This window comes from Vipera berus, assembly GCF_964194415.1.
Source record: "Vipera berus genome assembly, chromosome: 1".
NCBI classification, from domain to species: Eukaryota; Metazoa; Chordata; class Lepidosauria; order Squamata; family Viperidae; genus Vipera; species Vipera berus.
This window is the reverse complement of record NC_138202.1, coordinates 25,614,212-25,636,745: the sequence shown is the minus strand read 5'-3', so window position 1 is coordinate 25,636,745 and position 22,534 is coordinate 25,614,212. Positions and strand designations below refer to the sequence as shown.

The window sequence follows — 22,534 nt, the reverse complement described above, 5'->3', positions numbered from 1 at the left end:
GCTGGCCCCTAATAATTTGCAAATATAGAGCCACTCTGCTGTAGTCAGAAAGTTTGTATTCATATGTTCTTTCATAGGGTGAAAGCACACTTCTGTTGCAGTTTGGTTTTGTGTGCTACATGTTCTCTGTCTTTTGGAAAGCTGGCACTCCAGAGATGAGAACATGAGGACTTATCCGCCTTTTTGTGTCAAGTTAGTGGATAAAGAATGTTGTACATAGAATTTAAAACTGTTGTGATTTTGTTTTGAGTTTTGGAATGATTTTAGAAGTAAAAAAAACTTTCCATTTTCATTGTATTATTCTTGCCCATCGTCCTTTAACATAGGTTTATATATTAAACCTACTTCAGATGCTCCCTCGGCTGTCAGTCAATTCGCATGTCTGTTTATGTTTCTCTTTGTCCGTGCAGTATTGGCCCTCCATGCTGAGATGAGGACTTGGGGGTTAGGCAGTTTTGCATTATTCTTCTCATTAACAAGGATGAGGGACAGTCTTGCAAGTCAGGCTTGTTTGAGGATTCATCATATGTCTCTCATACCATCATATCTTTACTTGATCATAAGAATTATTGACTCTCACTGAGCACATCTTCCAAACCATCATGTGTGGAACTCCAGTGAGAAAATCTCCCTAACCAACAGGTCTGGGAAGGGATTGTAATGGAGTAAGGAGAAAATGGCATGTAATCATTTGCTCCTTCATAAAGCAGTTTCTGCCTTCATATTGCCTAGTGATCCAAAATATTGGCTAGGCAACTGTAACTTCTGTTGCACCTTTTGTATGCTGCCCCATTTGTGGACTCTGGGTTTGTAGTTAATAGTCCTAGCAATGTGAGGTTTAGATGCTTTTCTGCCTTGGAGCCGGTTCAGCCTTTCAGCAGAGCAGGTACATCTGTGATGTGGAATATCCTTTCTTCAAAATTACACCCACAATGCTTATCCAACATTAATGCCCTGGAGATTCAACGTTGGGCACTTTTTTCCTGTATTACAAAGATTTGCAGTCATGCAAGAACCTCTGAATTGGCAAATAAGATTTATTCAGTGTTTCTGCCGTGGTCTTCTATTTAAGCCTGGAGTTCATATAATGAAGTGCATAGGGTTTTAAGTAACTTTGCTATGCAGATTTTTCCCCCTGCCAAATAGGAATTTATCTGGAGGATAGAGAAACTAGTCCTTTATATCTTTGTTGCTAAACCAAAGATTGCTTTAGTTAGGTGTTTTGATTTAAAACCAGATGGTGTGATTCTTCCATCATAAGACTTAATATAGAAAGATAGCAATACAATGATCCACATGCATCTTTACTGGCTTCTGTGGAAGCTATATTGATTTACAAAAGTGGCAGTGGATGCAATTGTGTGACTTTGGGCTTTGTCTCAAAGATCTTTGGTGACATGGGATTGTCCTCTTCTGTTAATGAAACAAATGGAAATTTGTAAGAAGCAAGGCACTTTATTAGTTGCAGGTGATATGGGCTGCTTAACACTGACTGCAGGGGGGGGGAATTGCAGGTGGGCTTTCAACACTGTAAATACGTTTTCTGTTGTGTGTTCCTTTTCTCTCCTGCTTATTTTTGAATGCAAACACTTGGAAATCATTTCTAGTGAACTGAGGGAAATAAATGTAAAAAGCCAGTAAGCCATGAATCCTTTTTGCTTGTCACTTTCAACTGGCGCCTCTCCTTCAACAGTGGAACATTGCTTCGTAGGCCACCAAAAGGCATCCAAATAATAATAAGGTAGGGTGCTGCTCCCTTTCAAGAAAATAATTGTATTTTTGTAATGTTTTTACACTTCTAGAGCTGTCTGGAGAAGCTACAAAAACATTTTTACCATAAAATTACAGTGCAATAGAGGAACATTCTGCTTCATGGACAGGGAACCCATTGATGGGTATACTGGGTTTACATCACTAATTGCACATTTTGCAAGATGTCACGGTGTCACAAAAGTAGAGCCGTATGTTTAGGCCCAAGAATCTCAACATGCTTAGTGGGTTACTAGAAATACAGTAAGCAGTTTGCTGTCTGAAAATTGGTTCCCCAAACAAGGATTGCTAATTTGAGTATCCCTAAATCCTTAGCTTCTTTTTTTAGCTCATGACCTTGTGGTGCCACTTTCAAACTAGTAGTCCTAACTAAATGCAAACGTGTTTTTAAAATTGTACTACTGCAATAAATCTTTGGGTTTTTAAAAAATTGCTCGGTTTGATTTTTACTCTGTTCTGATAGTACTGTTATCACTGGAACTACTTAATGTCCACGTGCATGTATTTCAGTTGCAGAACACTATGAAGGAGAAAATACACATTTCATGCTAAAATATCTAGTGTTTATATTATCAAGAACTTACCTAAAGAAAACATTTGGCAGGAATCTTTTCACTGGTTATAACCCCAGACTGAGCCCTTTTCCCCCTAATTTGTGATGCAATTTAGCCATCCAGATGTAGCTAATTTTATAACTAAGAAATGAAAATTGAAAGGCATAAATGACATATTGTGTTATCTGTAAATATTGGAACCAATAACTGTTTAACTAGTAGAAGCCTGTTATATTTGAATGTTTGAATCAAATTGATCCAAACTTTTTTTTTTAGTAATTTCCTAGCAGTTCAATCACCACTGCTTGTGATAGATAAGAAGCTGGCTTAAGTCGAGAACTGAGAGTATTACATAGCTGGTATGTTCAGAATACAAGGAAAGGCAAATTACATATTTAGCTGCAACATCACCAGAGGTTGGGGGATGAATTTACAGGATGGGAAGAGGCTGGTATGGGGGCCTTGGCATGCTTACTGGAAGAGCGCAGAGCATGACGAAGGTGTGCAACTGGTGAAGTAGCTGAAGCTTCAAATGATAGCTCTACTAGTCATTTGCAGACAGCAGGAGAAGCTACATTGACTTGTCTTTCTTTCACGGAGAACTGGCTTTCTTGTGCTACACTTTTTTTTAAAAAAACTCCCTCATTTAGAGATCTTCAAATAATTCAGTTGGGTGGGAAAAACAAATACTTTGTGATCTATAATTAGACATCTTGATTTACAACAAGTGTTTCTGACTCAAAAGTCATCTTAGGATTGAACTCGCAAGTTTCTGACCACAACATTGATGTGTCTGTCCATCTAGTTTTCTTACCAATAGATGTGATTTATCATTGCCATTTTTAGGGATATTTTTTAGCTTTCTTGTTACAGCCCCATCGTTCCCTAGTGGTTGCCTATGTAAGTACTGAACTGACCTAACCCTACTTAGGGTCAAGCCAGGCAAATGGTCCAGGTGCTATATTGTTCACTCGGATGTTTCTGCCAAAAACATTTTAAAATCAGATGTAGAATTGTTTGGCACTAAAAACAAATTCCAGAATGAACAAATATTGTGAACCATTAGTTTTGCACCTGGCTCAAGTACCTTGTGTCTTTAGAACATAATCGAAATGGCTGAAGACAGTCTATTGCTGCATGTTTGGCAGTGCCTAAGTGGAAGTAGTGTCTCATGTTTCACAGTGTATACAATATCCCATTGTGTATGCAGATTACTTTGAAAGATACCCATTTCAATTAAATCTGAGAAGCTGTTTAGGTTTGATCCAATCATAGGGATGGATATTGTTAAATTCCTTCCTTTTATTAATAGCCCTTAATAGTTATGCAATGCTTTTGATTTTTAAAGTGTTTCTCTGACTAACTCCTACAAGTTTGTCCATATGAGGCTTATTGTGCTGGAAGCAGCCCACCAGCCATCTTCATGGTCTTAATCAAAATAAGAGTTGGAAGGGATCTTGAAGGTCTTCTAGTCCAACCCCTTGCTCAAACAGGAAACCCTCTTATCATATTGGACAAATGGCTGTCCAATCTTTTCTTGAAAACCTCCAGTGATGAAGCACCCACAGCTTCTGAAGGTAAACTGTTCCACTGATTTATTATTCTCCCTCTTGGGTAGTTTAGGGTTGCTTCTCTCCTTGATTAGTTTCCATCCATTGCTTCTTGTCCTGCCTTCAGGTGCTTTGGAGAATAGGTTGATCCCCTCTTCATGGCAGCTTAGATATTGGAACACTGCTATCATGTCACCCCTAGTCCTTCTTTTCACAAACTAGACATACGCAATGCGTGCAACCATTCTTCATGTTTTAGTCTTCAGTCCCCTAATCCTTTGTTGCTCTTCTCTATTTCTAGTGTCTCAACATCTTTTTTATATAGTGCTGACCAAAACTGGATCTTACCGAGGCATTATAAAGTTGTACTAGCATTTCACATGATCTTGATTCTATCTCTCAATGCAGCCTAGGACTATGTTGGCTTTTTTGGCAGCTGCATCACACTGCTGGCTCATATTTAAGTGCTCGTCTACGAGGATTCCAAGATCCCTCTGTTACTACTATTGAGACAGGTACCATACTATACCTATGCATTTGGGGTTTTTTGTCTAAATGTAGAACCTTTTTTCACCATTGAATTTCATTTTGATAGAGCCTAGTGTTCAAGTCTGTCAAGATCCTTCTGTATCTTAACCCTATCTTCTGGAGTGTTGGCTATTCTTGCCAGCTTGACCCAGACATGTTGAATGGTCCTAGGCCAGCAGTAGTGAGTTTAGTGAGCCCTTACTCAATCTTATCTAGAATGGGCTATTCTGCATGACAAATTGAAAATCATGTAGATTTTTCTTCCAATAACCTCACAATCCTAGACTGCATTAATAGACGGATAGAATAAAGATCACATGAAGTGTTAATACTTTATAATAAGACCACATTTGGAATACTGCATCCAGTTTTGGTCACCATGATTTAAAAAAGTTGAGACTCTTAGCATTGCAGGAATTGGGTACGTCCCCAAAGCACCTGAAGGCATGACAAGAAGCAATGGCTGAACACTAATCAAGGAGAGAAGCAACCTAGTCCTAACAAGAAATTTCCTGACAGTTAGAACAATTAACCAGTGGAACAACCTGCCTCCAGAAGCTGTGGGTGGTCCATCACTGGAGGTTTTTAAGAAGAGACTGGACAACCATTTGTCTGAAATGGTATAAGGTTTCCTGCTTTAGTGGGATTTTGGACTAGAAGACCTCCAAGATCCCTTCCAACTCTGTTATTCTGTTATTTCCTAAGGTTTACCTGAGATTTGTAGTAAAGTGAAATCTGAGTTCCTAGTTCAAAATCTTACCTACCTATACATACATACATGCTACAGATTATTGTATATAGTCATGTTTGTTCTAGCTTTATAATGAGGGATCCTGTAGTTCAGCAACAAACTCACTATTCCAATGTTAGTAATTAAAGAAAATGGGACGGTAGTTATGGTAATATCCATAGGAAATACCCATGAGAGTAGCTGTGTCAAGAGTTACCCAACTTAGGTGAAAAAATGCTGAAGAAACTGCTTGATTTTAGTTCTTTAATGAACGATACCAATTCTCTCAATTGGTCATCTAATTACTGTGCTAACTACAACTAACCATGAATTACCATGAAATTTCAGTCTAGAGCACGGGTGTCAAACTTGCGATGTCATGTGACGTGTCGTGACATGACTTTATTCCCCATTGTGCGGTTTTGGCGTGACAGTTTGACACTCCTGGTCTAGAGTGTGGCTGGTCGCCCCTCTATCAAGTGTCTTCTTGTGAAAAGATTATTCTTTATTTTATGCTGATCTAATAAAAGCAACTGACCGAGGAAAAAGAAGATATTTATAAAGAACCATAAGGTGGCCACATTTCTTGCTGGTAAAGTGCTTTCAGTCTGAAGAATTCCGGTTGAGCATCATTATATCAAATGTATATGGCTGCCCATTTCACAAGAGGTAACTGGGTGACACACAACGATTTGGTGGCTATTTGTCTACTAGTTGACCATTTTTAAGAACCCCCCCCCCCAGTATGGCTTAGAATGCTCTTCCATTTTTTATAGGAAGTGTGTTGGTCCCCATCTACACCCCCAAAACAGGAGAAAGTAATGTAACCTTTATGAATGATAAATTTTGTAAAACACTTGAAATAATTTTCATCTGAATCTGAGATCTGCAAGGGTACCAATACCAAGAGGGTTTTTTTTATTAAATGCAAGGGCGAGGGGTGTGTTGCCCTGATACAATATATTTCACAGCTGTTGCGATCTCTGATTTGGCTCATGGCTGCCAGATTGAACCCAACCCTTCAAAATAAAGTCCGGATGCCTTCTCCATAAAGCACGATACCAACCAATGTTTTCTTGACAAAACCTTAGAGCAGGAGTGTCCAACCTGGCTAAGACTTGTGGACTTCAACTCATGGCTGGCTGGGGGATTCTGGGAGTTGAAGTCTTAAAGTTGACAAGGTTGGACACCCGTCTTAAAGGAAATAAAGGCAAAACTAGAGGTTCCCATTACCCTTTCAGATTAGAAATTATTGCCAAGGTAGTACCCTTAATTAAGAACATAGCAATTTCCCCTATATTTTCCTCTTCTTCCATTACCTCCCAAAATTTAGGCCAACTGAGCTGTTGCCTCTCTTTAAGGGATTTCCACACTTGGTTTATTTTCATAGCTGAAATTCTCAAATCATTTTGAACTTTTCCATTTTGCTCTCTGTGGCTTGTAAGCACAGTGCTGACAAATCAAACATTGCTTCCCATTTCTTTGAGTGTATTTTTCTTAAAAATAATATAAAAGATTTGCTGCAAATGTACGAATTGTAAAAACCATTTCAACCTTTCATTTATATAATCTTTTTTTTAAAAAAATAGTGTGCAGTATCTTGAAGGTGTAAATTTGCAGAGCATGTAACAATTCATGAAATTAACCAATCTTTCCCAAAAAAACGTTATCAGGTTTCTCATCTTGCATTTTTTTTAACTTCATAAAGGTGCCAAGTTCAAAAAACACTGCTCTAAAATCTTTGTAGTATCTCCATTTTATGCTAACTAGAAAATTAAACAATTCAATTAAGCAATTAAAACCATTGCTCAGGATATAGGACTACCCATTGACTGATGTAGAATCCAGAAAGGAGGGAATTCTTCAAGCTAAGGACAAATCTATTCCTTGCTATCCTTATTTGCTTTCATGGCCTTCTTAGGATTTCTTATTTTGTTCATGAATTTTCCGTAAGAATAACAATGTATTCAGGAAGAACCAACCAAGATTAAAACAGACTGAAGCCTGAAACAAGATCTTGATTATAAAGGGAATCAGGCACAGAAATCTTGCTTTTTAGTAGTCAAAATATGATTCATGAGGAAAGTTGTTTCGTGATGTAAATAGCTACTTTAGTGTAAGATTAAATCTGTTTGTATGAATTTCTGTAGAAGACATCACTGTAATAAACATCAGTTGTCTGCCATTGTTACTGATTAAATCACAGACTGTCCTATTCACGTGTTATATCTGGCAGAGTCTCTAGATTTATTTTGAAACGGGCACCATACAAATGATGTAATATGTAAATACACATAGGTATAGCTAATAGTATGTTATTTGATCCAGGTCAATGTTTATGCAAGCTGGGAATCTTAAGAAAATTTTGTGGATGTCTGAAAAAAAGATAGTTTAGGTTTAATTTGTGAAGACTGATAAAATTTTCTGGGATTTGCAAAATTCATCAAGACATGGTTAACGTCTGTAATGTTCATTTTCGTATCTTTGGTATTAGAATCTGTTGCCTCTAAAAAAAGAAAAAAAAATAATGTGCCACAAAATACACATTTATTTCCCAAATAATTTCTTTTAAGTACTAGGTACTTAGTACTTTTTCTAAGCACTGGGAAGAAAAAAAAGTGATAAAGGACAGATTTAGAATGCACATTTTATTAAGTAAAAAAAAAAACCCAAGATAAGGTGGATGCAATAGACCAGAGCTCTCTGCTATATGACAACAATCTTCTTTTTCCTGCTACCACCCTCAAATATAACCTACCACATATGTGTTCTAGTCGTTTTAAGGTTGTCCAGTTAAACCATCCTTTTTGAAGATTGATTTACATATTTAGTTTCCTTTCAGAAACAATGTTAATATATATTTATATATATTTATATATATAAATGTATATTTTATACATGATATACAGATTTGAAAACAAGACACTTAAAACACAGGACTGTAGCCGCAAACACTGAGGTACTGCGTTGCAGCACTTTGATGTTGGTCAACCAGCTGTCGAGACACCCAAGATGAAGCTATTCTAGAGCACTTATGTACACGGGTGGGCTAAACACAATCTTTTCTCTAAAAGGTAAAAAGGCCTTTGTGATTTAAAGTATGTGCAGTTTGGTAGCCCTGTGGAAAAGGGAAAGAAAAACCACCCAACAACTACATACAGTGTAAACATCACAAGGCATGGAATTCTCCTCCTACCCATGATTGAGGCTCCCAAAAGATGTGCAGAATGTGCTAACAGTCCTCATCTATTTCCCTGGATTTCTTGTGAATCGCACGATTAAGGTTATGGCAGGCGGGGACCCAATGATTGTCATGGAGGCCTAACTTGCATCCGGGGACATTCTTTTGGGATCTGTGACAACACATCCAGTACCCAGGCCCATAAGGTAAAGCTTGGCAATAGGGCTTGGGGTGCCACCGACATAACGAGACATCACCCTTGGTGTACTTCTTTTTGCACTGTTTGCAAGGGTCTTCTCTGTAGCGTGGATCACGAACCCAGCGTGAATCTGCTGGCCTGACATTGTAGTACTCAATGATAAATTTGAAATATCCACAAGTGCATTTGAGTGCCACCAGACTCCTGGTGGGCAATAAGCCAAATATCTTCACCATAATGTGGTGGGGCAGGAAGACCAGATATTGCTGGGGCTCCAAAAGTTGCTGGATCTTAAACCTGGTTTCCAAAAAGTCATGAGACCTTTGCCTCTTTAGATGAGATGAGTCAAGGATCTGCAGTACATTCTCTGAGGAAACATCAGGGCAGTCACCTGAAACATGGCTTCTCATACAAACTTGGTCAGCAGAGGAAGCTTCTTTTCCTTGGGTCCCTGTTGGACATTCCTCCGTAGGAGTCTCCACTGACTGCAGGCACTCTTGGGAGATTTCACATTTGGATAATAGCAAGAAAAGTCTTCCTGGAAGAGAATCTTCACCAAAGCTCAAATCAGAAGACAGGGTTTTTTTGCAATTCTGATCTATCTTGCTGACAGATATGCTAATATTCAAGGATTCACTCACTCTCACATTTGAATTCAAATTAGCAACATCTACTGATTCTTTTGGTGTGCGTTCAGTTGACGAAGATTTGTTATATAAGAAATGCGGAGATGTCTGAACAGCTTCTGAATACTTAGAGGGATGTGACTCAGTGGTGTTTTGAGAATTATACCAGCTGACAGATATGGTTCCTTGCCCATGCTTAAGATCATGGTTCCCTTCAAGAGAAGCATCAAAGGAAGACTGGCCAGAAGAGGGACCTTCCCATAAACTATCTTCCACTGAGCCATTGTGCTTTGATCCCCACCCCACCTTCTCATCATTACATTCTTCTTGGTGGAGGACCAGAGATGATACCTTGTCGGACTCGTTCTCTGGTAGTATTCCACTTGCCAGGAGCACTCGCCCTACATTCCGCCGGAAGCTACTATTTCTAGACAAGCTCCCTGCTTCACGTTCGCTTTGGCGCCTCAGGCACTCCGATTCAAGCTTTGCAACCATCTCCAAGACACGCACTGGCTCAGCCTGCTGCTCTAGACCGTGACTGCCACAGGGCGGCTTTTCAGACGGAACCTCGGAAGCCCTGAAGTCAGAAAAGAACACAGGAGAAGAAGGGGCAGCTTTAGGTTGCCCGGCAAACCTGGGCACAGCAGAGGCACTGGGACAGTTTCTGGTGCAACTGGCCAGCAAAACACTTGCTCTTTGCTCCAGGAAAGCAACCATCTCAACCACTGATAATGGTCGAACAGGGAACCCCCCTTCACCACCATCATTCACATTATGTACGGAGCAGTGCTCAATGCCACAGGCAAATGGCTCGGGCTGGTAGCACCTCGCATTGGCCTCTCTCATCCTTTCCAAGTGGACCTTGGCCTTTTTGATATCTAGTGACTTTTTCCGGCGTTTGGTTGCTCGCCCATCTATGTCCCAAGTGCTTTTGTTCTTCATGGAAAATACTCTGGTGTCACTACATAGCTGGGTTGCAAAAAAGGCTATTTTCTCTTTTGTGTTCCCAGGCTTTACAACCGCCCAAATATCCAGCAGTCCCTCTTCCTCTTCCCCCTGATGGATGGAGGCAGGCGGGGTAGCTCTCTTCTCTTTGACCCTGGGTGTTTCCACATGGCTTTGGTTGCTGTTCCTACTATAGGGTGTATTGGTCGAGAGGTTCCCCAACGGTTTCCAAAGAGGCGGATTGGCTAAACATTTTGGTTTGGGGTTCCTAGGTTTTTCGTCTTTTGCTAATCTCTGCTCGCTCATGGGTGGGCTTCGTGGAGAGTCCAGGCTTATTTCAAAAGATCTCTCTTTCTTCTGTAACTTGAGATAGGGCTTTAAGTGCATTCCAGATATTCTGGAGAGGAAAAGGGAAGGGAATGAGAAAGAAAAGATACTGATTTAAGAGTAAATATGAATTTAAGGATTAAAACTGCTCTATGAACTTTGGAATTATTACACTGTGGGTTGGGAAAGGCCCTTACGTACCCCAAATTCTTTCTTTTTTTTCAACTCTGTGTGATGGAAAGCTGCAAGCATGAAAAGTGGTAGCATAATTTTCTCAAATTACAAATATATCTGTTAAGACTTCAGCAGGTAATAAAGCACCTAATATACTTTTGTAAAAGGAATAGACAGATAATGAGAAGAAAAGGCAAATTTGTTTTTTTGAAGGGTTGGAATTTTAGGTTTATTCAGAGTAATGAATATTCAGCACGTCTCTTTAATATCTTATTTTTAAAAAAGGAAACGATGCTGCTGAAAACAGGTTGCTGTGCAGAGTAACTGAGATAAGAGCAAGCAAGCTGCTTATCAGGAACCATGTTACTTTCCAATCATGTATGTTAAGTAGTATTCATTCCATCCTTTAGGATGTGGAAATGAAAGGCTGAAGAGGAAGATGGGATGCTAGCATTGCTTACGGAGCACTTATACTGGACTCCAGAGGGAAGGTCCAAAGGAATGAAGTCTCAATTGATTTTGTGGTGAAATCTACAATCTACAGTACAACTGATGGTGTTGATTCAAGTGGGTCAGCAATTCTGGGAGCTGGTCCATACAGCCTCAGGTTGCCAGCCTCACCTTGTCCCAGAATTCCTCTGTGGTTTATAGCGGTGTTCCTTAACCTTAACAACTTTAAGATGTGTGGACCAACTCCCAGAAATCCCAGCCAGCACATTTTGAAGTTGCTAAGCTGAGAGACACTGGTTTATATTTATTTTATTTTTTTAATCCCATTTATATCCCGCCCTTCTCCGAAGACTCAGGGCGGCTTACAATCTAAGCACAAATCAAATGTGCTTAGCAATAGCCTTCATTCTATGTATATGCCTGCTTATTAGGGCTTTCGCCCCCCCCCCCCAAGCGGCATTATTACAAAGTCAGCTTATTGCCCCCAACAATCTGGGTCCTCATGATAGTTGATTTGCTGCTGAATCACTTTTTTGGATTCAAAGGATATCCAATATTTAAATAATTCAAATAATTTGATGTGTTCTTATGCCTTATTCAGAAACAGCCTGTTCTTTCATTTTATATCTCTGAAATGAGCAGGGTATTATAACTCAAACCCCACCATTTTGCTAGTGATGCAATCTATAAACCTAGGCATTCCTGGGGAGATCTCCATGCCAATTATTTTAGCCGAGAGGAGTGCAGCAAATAAGAAAGTGATTCCCAAAGCAGAAGCCGGAGGGCTCTGGAGCATTTCACTTGGCCACAGAAGGCACAAGGCATTCATACCGTTTGACTGGGTAGAAGGCGGAGGATGTAGAATTCAGCAGTTCCCGGTGGAGGCCAGCTCGGTAGGAACTCTTCATCATCACTCTCCCCACTCCCTCCCCCCCCTCCACCAGCCGCAGGTTGTCACAGCCAATCCATCTCAGTCCACTGCCAGGGCTCTTGCATCAGTTTGTTTCGCCCCTTGCAATGGCCAACTGGGTCTTTGACACCTAAAAACCGCAGGGAAGAAATGAAATTATGTGATCAGGCTTGAATTAGTAAACCATGCACAACCGACCGGTACTTCAGCCAATATTCAGGATAATGCAAACCCCCTCAATCAGGAGGGGCACAGGTTTATTTGCATAAGGTCACACAAATGCTAAACAATCAGAAGGTTTCCGTGTGTGTTACAGTGTGTAAACCATGGAGTGTGAATCCAGCCAACTATGGGGTGTATACCACAATCAAGGCAATGTGTGAATATAATTAAATTACCTGTTATCCATCTGCATCAGAACTGTCCTGATGCAGCTTTCAGAAAGCATTTTTTCTCCATTCCTACCTAGAGATGTCAGGCAACAAACTTGGTATCTTCTGCATCCAAAGACATACTGTATCTATCACTGATAAACAGGTCAATTTTTCTTTCCCCTACTTCTTGTGCTAGGTAGTCACATTTTTCTTTTGGATTCTCTGACAAAGGATTTGCAAGGCTCAAAGGTTGGTTAAGTAATATGCACATGCACAAATGCAGCCATACAGTATAAAAACCTATACTGTAATATGCATAATAACCAGTGCTTTTTTTCTTAAAAAAAAAAGTGCCGGAACTCAGTGGTGCTGTCACTGGGAGCGATGCCGGTGTCTTGCTACGGCGTTGCCGCCTGTCCTTTGCACCCTCGCCCCTGCGGCTCGGAGTCACATGCCGCGGGGATTCCCCTCCCCACAGCCTCCGTGGAGATTCCCCTCCCCGCGGTTGCCACGCCGCGGCCTGTGCTGAGCCCCCACCCAGAGCTGCTCCGAACCCCAACCCAGAGTTGTGTTCCTCATGGCAGTGTTCTCTGGCGCCAAACAGCTTCTTTCCAACCACATCCAGAAAAATGTGTAACAAACATTGGAATTATCAAGGCCATGTTTGGTATTTCCCAGCAATCTGTTACTGGAAGGAAAAAGCAATCCCTGCTGCGTTACTGATCCCAGAGAAGCATTTGCATGTATGCAGGTATCCTTAGGGTGCCATAGTTATGGATGAGAAACATTGGTTGCAAAGTTGGCACTTCTGGATGTAATACAGATATTTTGGACTTTTTTTGTTTCTTTGCATGTTTGATATTTTTAAAAAGGCATATGCTACTGACTACGCTTATGCACATATGTAACATCTTTTGCTAGGATACATGACCACTGCTCATCCAGAATGTGAAAAGTGAAAGATTGTGACTAAACAAAATTTTAATGTACAAATAATACCACCAGAAATTATTTTAGCCTTTTTAATAAATGTTGTTATTGATGTTAAGCTCACCATGGAAAACATCATATATTGTTATGTATATACTAGGTTAATTATTTAAAGACTGAATGAATGAAGGCTACTGCTAAGCTTGTAAGCCGCCCTGAGTCTTCGGAGAAGGGCGGGATATAAATGGAATTTTTTTAAAAAAGTGCAACATAACTAGATTCTAAATAATCTATTTTTCAAAACACACAACAGTCCAAACAGTAAAAGTAAAGTCCAAATTAAGAATATTTTATTCTTAAGAATTGTTTAATTTAAACTGGTTTAGTTGTAATAGATGGTTATAGATTCAAAATAGTTTTCAAGAGTGTACAAAAGATACTATTTTTTTCTAGCATCAGCTAAATTAGACATATTACATTGAGAAAAATGTTTCTCATTTCTTTCTTGTTACCTTTATTGATTTCATTGCAGAGATGTTAACATAGGAAATAGATTATTTTGTTATCTAATTTTACCTTCCAAAAGACAGAAGCAGATGAAAAATGTGAGGTTCTTTCCTGTTGGCTTTTTTGAATTAGCTGTTTTAGATTCTAAAAGTTTAGTTCCTAAAGAAGTAACCTTGTAAATAATTTTAATGTCCTCCTCTAGTGCAAAGTAGGCAACCTTGGCTCTTTTATGACTCAAGGACTTCAACTCCCAGAATTCCTGAGCCAGCGTGGCTCAGCTTGGAAACCTCTCTCTTTCCCCTCAGCGTGGCTGGCTCAGGATTTCTGGAAGTCCACGAGTCATAAAAAAGAGCCAAGATTGCCTACTCCTAAAGCCAATAGAGGGAGCTTTTTTTTTTTTTTTTGCAAAATAAAGGTGCCGGAAAAAAGCCCTGATAATAACAAAACAAAGAATAGATCTCACAATATAATGGTCATTTAAAATTACTTCTACGGTTATTACAGTAGAAATAAAAACAGGAAGCATCAAAATTGCAAATATTCTCAGAATACAATGCTGGCTTTTAAAATTTTACCTAGCCTATTGGATTTTGGAGAGAAACAAAAAGATCTTCAAGCTAACTTCTTAAAGAAATTTCATTACCAGACTACAAAAGCATCATTGTGGGGAATGGAGTTTCTGGTTGCTTACATGGGATAGCTTATTCTACTAGCCTTGACTGGAATATTTTTTCCTTGATTGCATTTTGGGTGGGGTATTGTAAATACAGACTTAAGCTAACTTGTACTGATGCCTCTACACTTACACCTGGAAAGAAGCCTAGAAATTTATCTGAAGCAAACACAGAACTTGTGGCCAGAACACAGGGTGGAAACCAAACCCTGCGTTTGTGTGTGTGTGTGTACATATACATACACACACACACACACATATACATACATACACACACACATACATATATACAGACATATATACATATATACACATACATACATACATGTGTGTGTGTGTGTGGAAAGAGAGAGAGAGAGAGAGAGAGAGAGAGAGAGAGAGAGAGAGAGAGAGAGAGAGAGAGAGAGAGAGAGAGAGAGAGAGAGAGAGAGAGAGAGAGAGAGAGAGAAAGAAAGAGAAAGAAAGAGAGAGAGAGAGAGAGGGAGGGAGGGAGAGAGAGAGAGAGAGAGAGAGAGAGAGAGAGAGAGAGAGAGAGAGAGAGAGAGAGAGAGAGAGAGAGAGAGAGAGAGACTAATATCAACCTTAGCAATCTGGCTCTTTATGAATACATAGACATCAATATAATTGCATTGTGGATCCCCATGAAATGGTATCAGTGTGTCACTTTATATTCTATAGAACAATGTCAGTTCTGTCCCTTTATCTCAGGAATCCAGAGCAGAAGGACACTGGAACTTCTCGAGAAACAGGTGTCATCTCTAGGGCAGAAGAGTAAAAGCTATCATGAAGCTGCAAAACAACATTTACCAAGAAATTAAGAACCTGTTTTGTACTAGGTAGATTCACACATTGTTCTAAACTAGAGCTAGTTTGACCATACGTTACTGAATATATTATAGTTAGCTGGCTTTGCAAAATCATCCATTGTAGACAATTTTTGCTGTGTCCAACTTTCTCCTTTCAGGGAAGATAGTTGAGAAGATGGTTGCTTTGCAGTTTCAGAGGGCCCTTGATGGAGCAGATTGTCTAGATTCCTTCTAATCAAGTGGCTGGGGTAGGGGACTGAAATAGTATTGGTTGCACTAGTAGATAAGCTCTGGAGGGGAGTAGGATGGAGGTAGTATGCCTATCCTGGCTCTCTTAATGGCCTTCAATACCAGTACACACCTTCTTCAGTAGCCAACATCCAGTTAAGCAGTTAACACCAGACAGACAATCAAGAAGAAAACAATATCCTAACCAACGATCTACTAAGGCAGGGGTATCAAAGTGCCGGCCCGTGGGTCGGACACGTCACAAGGAAACTGCGCCCACCCCATTGCAGGCAATGGGGGGGAAAAAAGCTCTGATACGTTGCACGTCATGTGACATCGCGAGTTTGACATGTCTGTACTAAGGAGACAAGCTATCAAGCAAATAATCAATCAATCTGACAATCAGAAAACAGCAACCTACTCAAGAACCATCAAGGAAAAGATCATATTCCCACCAATATTGGCAGGGCAAGCTACCATAAACAAAGACCAAAACACATCTGCACTAGCACTGATTTTATCTAATCAAATAATGAGATGTCTGCAAATATCTCATTGAGGGAGATAGGGGTAAAGTAGCTTGATATATAAATAAACAAACAAAGAAGCTCAAAGAGCATCAAGGACTCCACAGTTCAACCGAGCTACATACGTTCTTTTCTTTTGGCCTCAATACCATCAACCACAGTATTCTTCTGGACCACCTCCAGGGGTTGGGAATTGGGGGTTATGTTGTTATCCTGGTTCTCCTTCTTCCTCTACAATTGGTTCCCAGTATTGATGGGAGGAGGGGTCTTCCCCTTTTATGTGGGGTATCCCAATGATTGTTTCTTTATCCATTCTTGTTTAATATCCAGGTGAAGCAGCTGTGTGAAGTCATTCAATATCAGAAGGTGAGGTCTTAGCTATGTATTTCTATTCCTGGTCAATAGATGCTGTGGACTCTCTGTGCCTGCACGGCACTCGCCCAGGATATTTGAGGGACTACTTTATTCTCACCATTTCTATCCATTTCACTAGGCTGCACAGGAGAGGCGTGCTCTAGACCCCTCTATTAGGGATTGTCACCTTGTGGGACCCAGAAAGGAGGCCTTTTGTGTAGCTGAGCCTGTTCTCTGAAATACCATACCACCCTAGTCCAGTTGGCCCTGACTCTCTTCACCCTTCAGAAAACCTTGAAGACCTGGCTATTTTCCTGGGCCTGGGGGCCTGAGGAATATAGGTAGTCCTTGGCTTATGACCACAACTGAGCCCAAAATTTCCATTCCTAAGTGAGACAGTTGGTTAAGTGAATTTTACTGGATTTTACGATCTTCACTGCTACAGATGTTAAGTTAGCAACACGGTTGTGAAGTGAATCTGGCTTCCCCGTTACTTTGCTTGTCAGACGATCATATAAAGGGGATCCAATGACCCTGAGACACTGCAACCGTTATACAGGACAGTTGCCAAGCATCCCAATTTTGATCATGTGACCCAAGGGACACTGCAAGAGTTGTAAGTGTGAAAAACGGTCATAAGTCACTTTTTTCAGTGCTTTGAATGGTCACTAAACAAATAAGTTTAAGTTTAAGTTTTTTGAATTTATATACCGCCCTTTTCCCGTAGGACTCAGGGCGGTTTACAAAGTATTTAAAAACATCAATACAATACAAGAGTTAAAAACAGTTAAAATAATTAAATTTGTTCCCTGAGGGGGGAAAAAAAACTCTCAGCCTAGTCCGGAAAGCTCAAAGAGCCGGGTCTTCAGGTCCCGGCGGAATGACCAAAGGTCGGGGGCAGTTTTAAGCTCCACGGGCAGCTGGTTCCACAGGGCAGGCGCACCCACTGAGAAGGCCCTCCCCCTGGGTGTTATCCGCCGGCAGTCTTTTACAGGCGGCACCCTGAGAAGGCCCTCCAAGTGGGAGCGCACAGGACGAAGGGAACTTGATGCCGGCAGTAGGTGTTCTCTCAAATATCCCGGACCCAAGCCATTTAGGGCTTTATAGGTCATCACCACCACCTTGAATCTCACCCGGAGGGCAACCGGAAGCCAATGTAGCTCGCGGAGTAGAGGTGTTACATGGGAGTATCGGGAAACCCCCATCACAACTCGTGCAGCAGCATTCTGCACCAGCTGAAGCCTCCGAGTGGTCCTCGAGGGCAGCCCATATAGAGAGCGTTGCAGTAGTCCAACCGGGAGGTCACGAGTGCATGGTGACTGTGCGTAGGGAATCTCGGTCCAGATAGGGTCGCAACTGGCGCACCAGGCAAAACTGGGCAAAAGCCCCTCTGGTCACGGATCCTATGTGATCTTCAAAATTGAGCCGTGAATCCAGGAAGACGCCCAAGTTGCGAGCCCTATCAACGGGGGGGGGTAACACCTCACTCCCCATCGTTAAAGATTGAATAGTCTGGTTAATCCGAGATGCCGGTATGCATAGCCACTAGTTATAAGTTGAGGACTACCTGTAATTCATGCTATACTGGTGAATGGTGTGTTCAGGAGCCACTTTGTGTTAGTTGGTTGGTTGTTGTTTTCCTGTGGCTTAGTGTGATGGGTATACCAGCTTAGTGAGTTAGCTCATTCTTTAGCCACTAGGAAAAAATTGGTAGTCAACTGTCACCATTAGCATTTAACAGTAGACCCAGTCTGCTAAATTTCAGTGGCAGGATGACTGAATTTCAGTGACATAACGTTTCAGCTAAAAAAACAACAAGAAAGTAAGTGTGGGAATGGCTTTCAAACCAAAATTCATTAGCCACCATGATCTGGCCCAATGTTTATAATATGTATACCTGCTGCAATCACAAGACCCTCAAAATGGTCAGTTTTCCTGACTTACCAGTAGTCTTGGTACCCACCCAACTTAGTATCTTGGGAGAATAACCCATACATTTTGAAATTGTTGTAATAACCAACTTTTTGAAAATAGAATTTTAAGCTAGCTGAAAATGAGTTGCTCAGATTTCACCAAAGAATTCTTTCCCCAAGCTGGAAATGATTGGAAATGATTTTTCAGCATGCGAATCACTGCATCTCTAACTAGCAATAACTTCCAGTTATAAACTAACTTTGAATAATTAACAGGATACAACAAAAAATAGATGAAATCCTTACAAATTGAGCAGAGTCCCAAAGTTTTCACTTTTTGCTTATCTGCATGTCCATAATCATTTATGATCAGGTGATTCTTAGCTGAATGTGCCAAATTTTGTACCCATTTTCTTATGTATCCACTCAACCTCATCTCAAGCCCACTTCGCTAAAGGCAAATCCCACTGATTTAAACAGAAGTTACTTCCAAGCACAGATGCTCAGGGTTGCAGGACTCTGCTGCATTTATCAAAATTCTCTGCCGTTTTGTTAACATGGGATAAAGCATTCGACTTGGTAAATCAAGTAGAAAGCTGTTCCATTTCAAATAGTTCATTTGGCTGCTGGGGGAAGGGGTGTCCCAGAGGATCACAGTGAAACAATATGTAAGCATGCAAATGCCATTCAACTCTGCCAAAACCTCAAGTTTCTTCAGATTAAATCCACCCTGAGAACTTCAATTAGTAGACAAAATGTTTGCATTAAAAAAAATAAAAAAAATAAATAAACGAGTGATACAATTAATTCCACTGCTGAATATAGATGATTTATGACCCTGACAAAGCTGCTGACACTGCTGTGAGCCTGGAGGGCAAAGCTTTATTGGAAATCCTGAACCGATCTTCCCAAATGTGCTGTCCTTCTGATGTGTTGAACTGTAATTCTATCTGGCTGGACATGACAGAGGGGTGTGACTTAACATATGTTGAAAAACAGACATGATCTATTGCCCTTGAAAGGAAAAGCAAAGGCAACATGGAAGGGATGTGAGCTGTTAAGGATAAAGATGGGGAGGCCTCCTGCTGGCAAACCACTCCTATTCCCATGTGTAAAACTATCCAAAATCCTGAAAAATGGATCGAAACTGCTTGTTAAATAAAATTCAGCTATTTTTGCCACTGAATTCTGGCAACACAGTCTGAGTGCTGGTGAAGTGCAAATGGGGTGCTGGGCTGAATCAAAGTCTTCACACAAAAAGTGGATTTTGGAGGAAAAAAAGAGGCTGAGAATCCAGCAGGTGTTCCAAGAACAAGCTCCTGAGAGAGGACAGGAATGTCACAATGGAGGATTATTATTTTTCTGTTGCTTTGCGTGTACACTGAGAGCTTCTGCACTAGAGACAAATTCCTTGTGTGTCTAATCACACTTGGCCAATAAAGAATTCAATTTAATTCAGCATCTAAAAAGGTAGTCCACTGAGTTAATAACTCTGCTCTCCCAATAGCAGCAGCTTCCTGACCAGCACAGTCCCTGGGCTTCACTAGTATACCAGAAGCTAACTGACAGAGGTGCAACACCCAATATGTACCACAAGAAGCATGTTGTGCAGAGACATAGAAAGCCTTTTTTCAAAAGGCAATTGGACTTTCTTTGCTTTTCCTTGAAAATGGTTCGCTTCTCATCCAAGAATTTTTTTTCAGTTTTCAGTTCTCAGAACTGGAGAAGTTTCTTGGATGAGAAGAGAAACACCTTCAAGGAAAAACAAAGAAAGTCCAGTTGCCTTTTGAAAAAGGACTTTGGGACAACCATGACCTGGATGACTGAGAATCCCCATAGACAAGACATTGAATCTATCTTCAATAGATTCCTCAAAAGAGGTTGACCATGTCCTACAGTTCAGCAAATTCATCCAAGCGGTAACAGCAGCAAATGGCATTGGACTATTTCAATGAGACCCAGTTCGGTTTCAGTTGCCCACGTAACAGTGGCATAAATTCAGACAGACATCCCATTGAGGATGGAAGGTGACAAACTGTCTTTGAAGGCCTATTCTGAGTATTTTCAACTGTGTATCCATGGTGACCTCAATTCTTTTTTGCATTGTTTCACTGTGGTTCTTACTGTCACAATCACTAAGGCTTGCACACATTTTCCAGTATTTCCTCCCTAAAAATATTCAAATGGAAGTAGATAAGCGATTTTCAAAGAGTAAAAAAAAAACCAAAAAACAAGTTCGCGAAATGCTAAGCACCGGAACACGATTGTCTAAAACTAAATACACAGAGATAGAAGAAAAACATTACAGAGAGAGAAGAATACAAAGAACAAAGATAGTGCTTATTAAAAACAAAACAAAATTGGTCTGATCTGTATAAGCAAGGTAAAGGTAAAGGTTCCCCCGCACATGCGTGCTAGTTGTTTCCGACTCTAGGGGCCGGTGCTCATCTCCGTTTCAAAGCCGAAGAGCCAGCGCTTGTCCGAGGACGTCTCCGTGGTCATGTGGCCGGCATGACTAGACGCCAAAGGTGCACGGAACGCTGTTACCTTCCCACCGTAGTGGTCCCTATTTTTCTACTTGCATTTTTATGTGCTTTCAAACTGCTAGGTTGGCAGAAGCTGGGACGAGTAACAGGCGCTCACTCTGTTACGCGGCACTCGGGATTCGACCTGCCAAACTGCCGACCTTCTGATCGACAAGCTCAGCGTCGTAACCCACTGAGCCACCGCGTCCCTTATAAGCAAGGTGCTAAGCTTCTATCATGAAAAGCTGCATATTTTATCCCATCTGTTTCACAGAGATAGCACATACTAGTCTTCCTGCTTAATTTCCTCTCCGAAGGAGAGAGGTGTTTTCCACACAACATACAATAACACAAAGCCTAGCGCCAGAGGTATTCCACAAACACCACCTTTTCCTGCTGGTAGTGCCAGTCTGCATTTCTGTACCTAAGACACATTTTCACTGATGAGGTCATATGACTTTCATGAGGGCTTTGGAATCCTTCTACACTTAGAATGCCAGAGAAAATGTTTATTCTCTAATGTTATTTGACTTTTCAGGGGTTTCAAAAAGGCTTAGGTATAAATAGGTGTGCTTAACTTTGTAAAGCTTACTGCACTTTGACACTTTTTAGGCCAAAGGGGAGGAAAATGAAAATAGAGCATCCTAACAGTGAAAATAATTTTACTGCCAATGGAGTGATCAAAGGATCACAAAATGGAGGTGCGTGGAGGCGGGGATGGTGGTGGGAATACATATCAAACACAGATGACTATAGTACATCTATGCTGCATCACAGTGTGAGTCAGACTTGCAAGTTCTTTTTGTGAAAAATAAAAATCAAGGGGGGAAAAAAGCTGGATCAATCTTAGTTAATAAGCACATCAAAGCAGGCTTCCACAAGTTTGAGCAATAAAAGCAACCAATGACTGCTGAAGGGAGCAGTCATATTCCTTATCAGATGTTGATATTTCTGTAATGCTATAACAGCCTGAAGAAGTCAGTTTGATGTCAGCAAATTCAAAAATCACAATGCCAGTTATTGGAAGCCATGCAAGATTCCCCTGAAGCAAATGGCTGCTCAGCAGATCTTTAGGGTAGCAGAACTACATTTGATCCATATATACAATAGTAGCAACCTGGGTGTAGAGTACATTTAAAAAGCTTTATAAAGGGGGAGAGGAGGCTTTCTGTATGATTAGGATTGCTTTCAACAAAATCCAAGAATGCTAACAAAACCATGCAAGCTAAAATTGGTCACTCTACAAATAATAAATAAACCAAACAAGACATGTATAAAAATGGAGGATTCATGATGAGCTGGGAGTAGACATGACCACCATCATTGCATCAAAATGCAAGATGGATGAGAAGGATAGAGTTTGGTTGAACATACAGGAAGTGTCCAATCTTCATGAAAAAAATTTTTAAAAACGTGTCCCCAGGGGCAAAGCACTGTTGCCATTGAAAGAAATGAACACTACACACAAAAAAGTCCCTCAAAACTGTTCTGCCAAATGTTGTAACTCCTGCCGAGTATGTAAGAAATGGCTCATTTGGGAAGCTACCTTATATCCTTTATCTAATCTCAGAAGAACGACCCACTTTTAGTCCCAAAGATATAGGGCATTTTTTTATTGATGCAGATAATTAGGCTGCACCAGGGAACAACAGCGGATTGATGTGGTAAATCAAAGATGTCCAACTAGGAAACTCAGAAATCTATCTGTTGTGGTAATCAAAGCAGCTTAACCCGAAAGGACATTCAAACAGAC

The 22,534-nt window shown here is 40.6% G+C and overlaps 1 protein-coding gene across 4 annotated transcripts in view; it reads right to left on the bottom strand.

The window, feature by feature from the left end:
• Positions 1-6,064: 6,064 nt before the first annotated feature.
• The window catches only part of FBXO34 (F-box protein 34), a 62,271-nt gene continuing 45,801 nt past the window's right edge, over positions 6,065-22,534 (bottom strand). For all 4 annotated transcript variants that reach the window (XM_081329285.1, XM_081329288.1, XM_081329286.1 and 1 more), the window contains 2 exons: positions 11,866-12,074; positions 6,065-10,480 (listed from right to left, as the gene is read on the bottom strand). In XM_081329285.1, the coding sequence (XP_081185411.1) occupies positions 8,365-10,480; positions 11,866-11,945 (2,196 nt within the window). In that variant the 5' untranslated portion in view covers positions 11,946-12,074 and the 3' untranslated portion in view covers positions 6,065-8,364. The remainder of the gene's footprint in view (positions 10,481-11,865; positions 12,075-22,534) is intronic.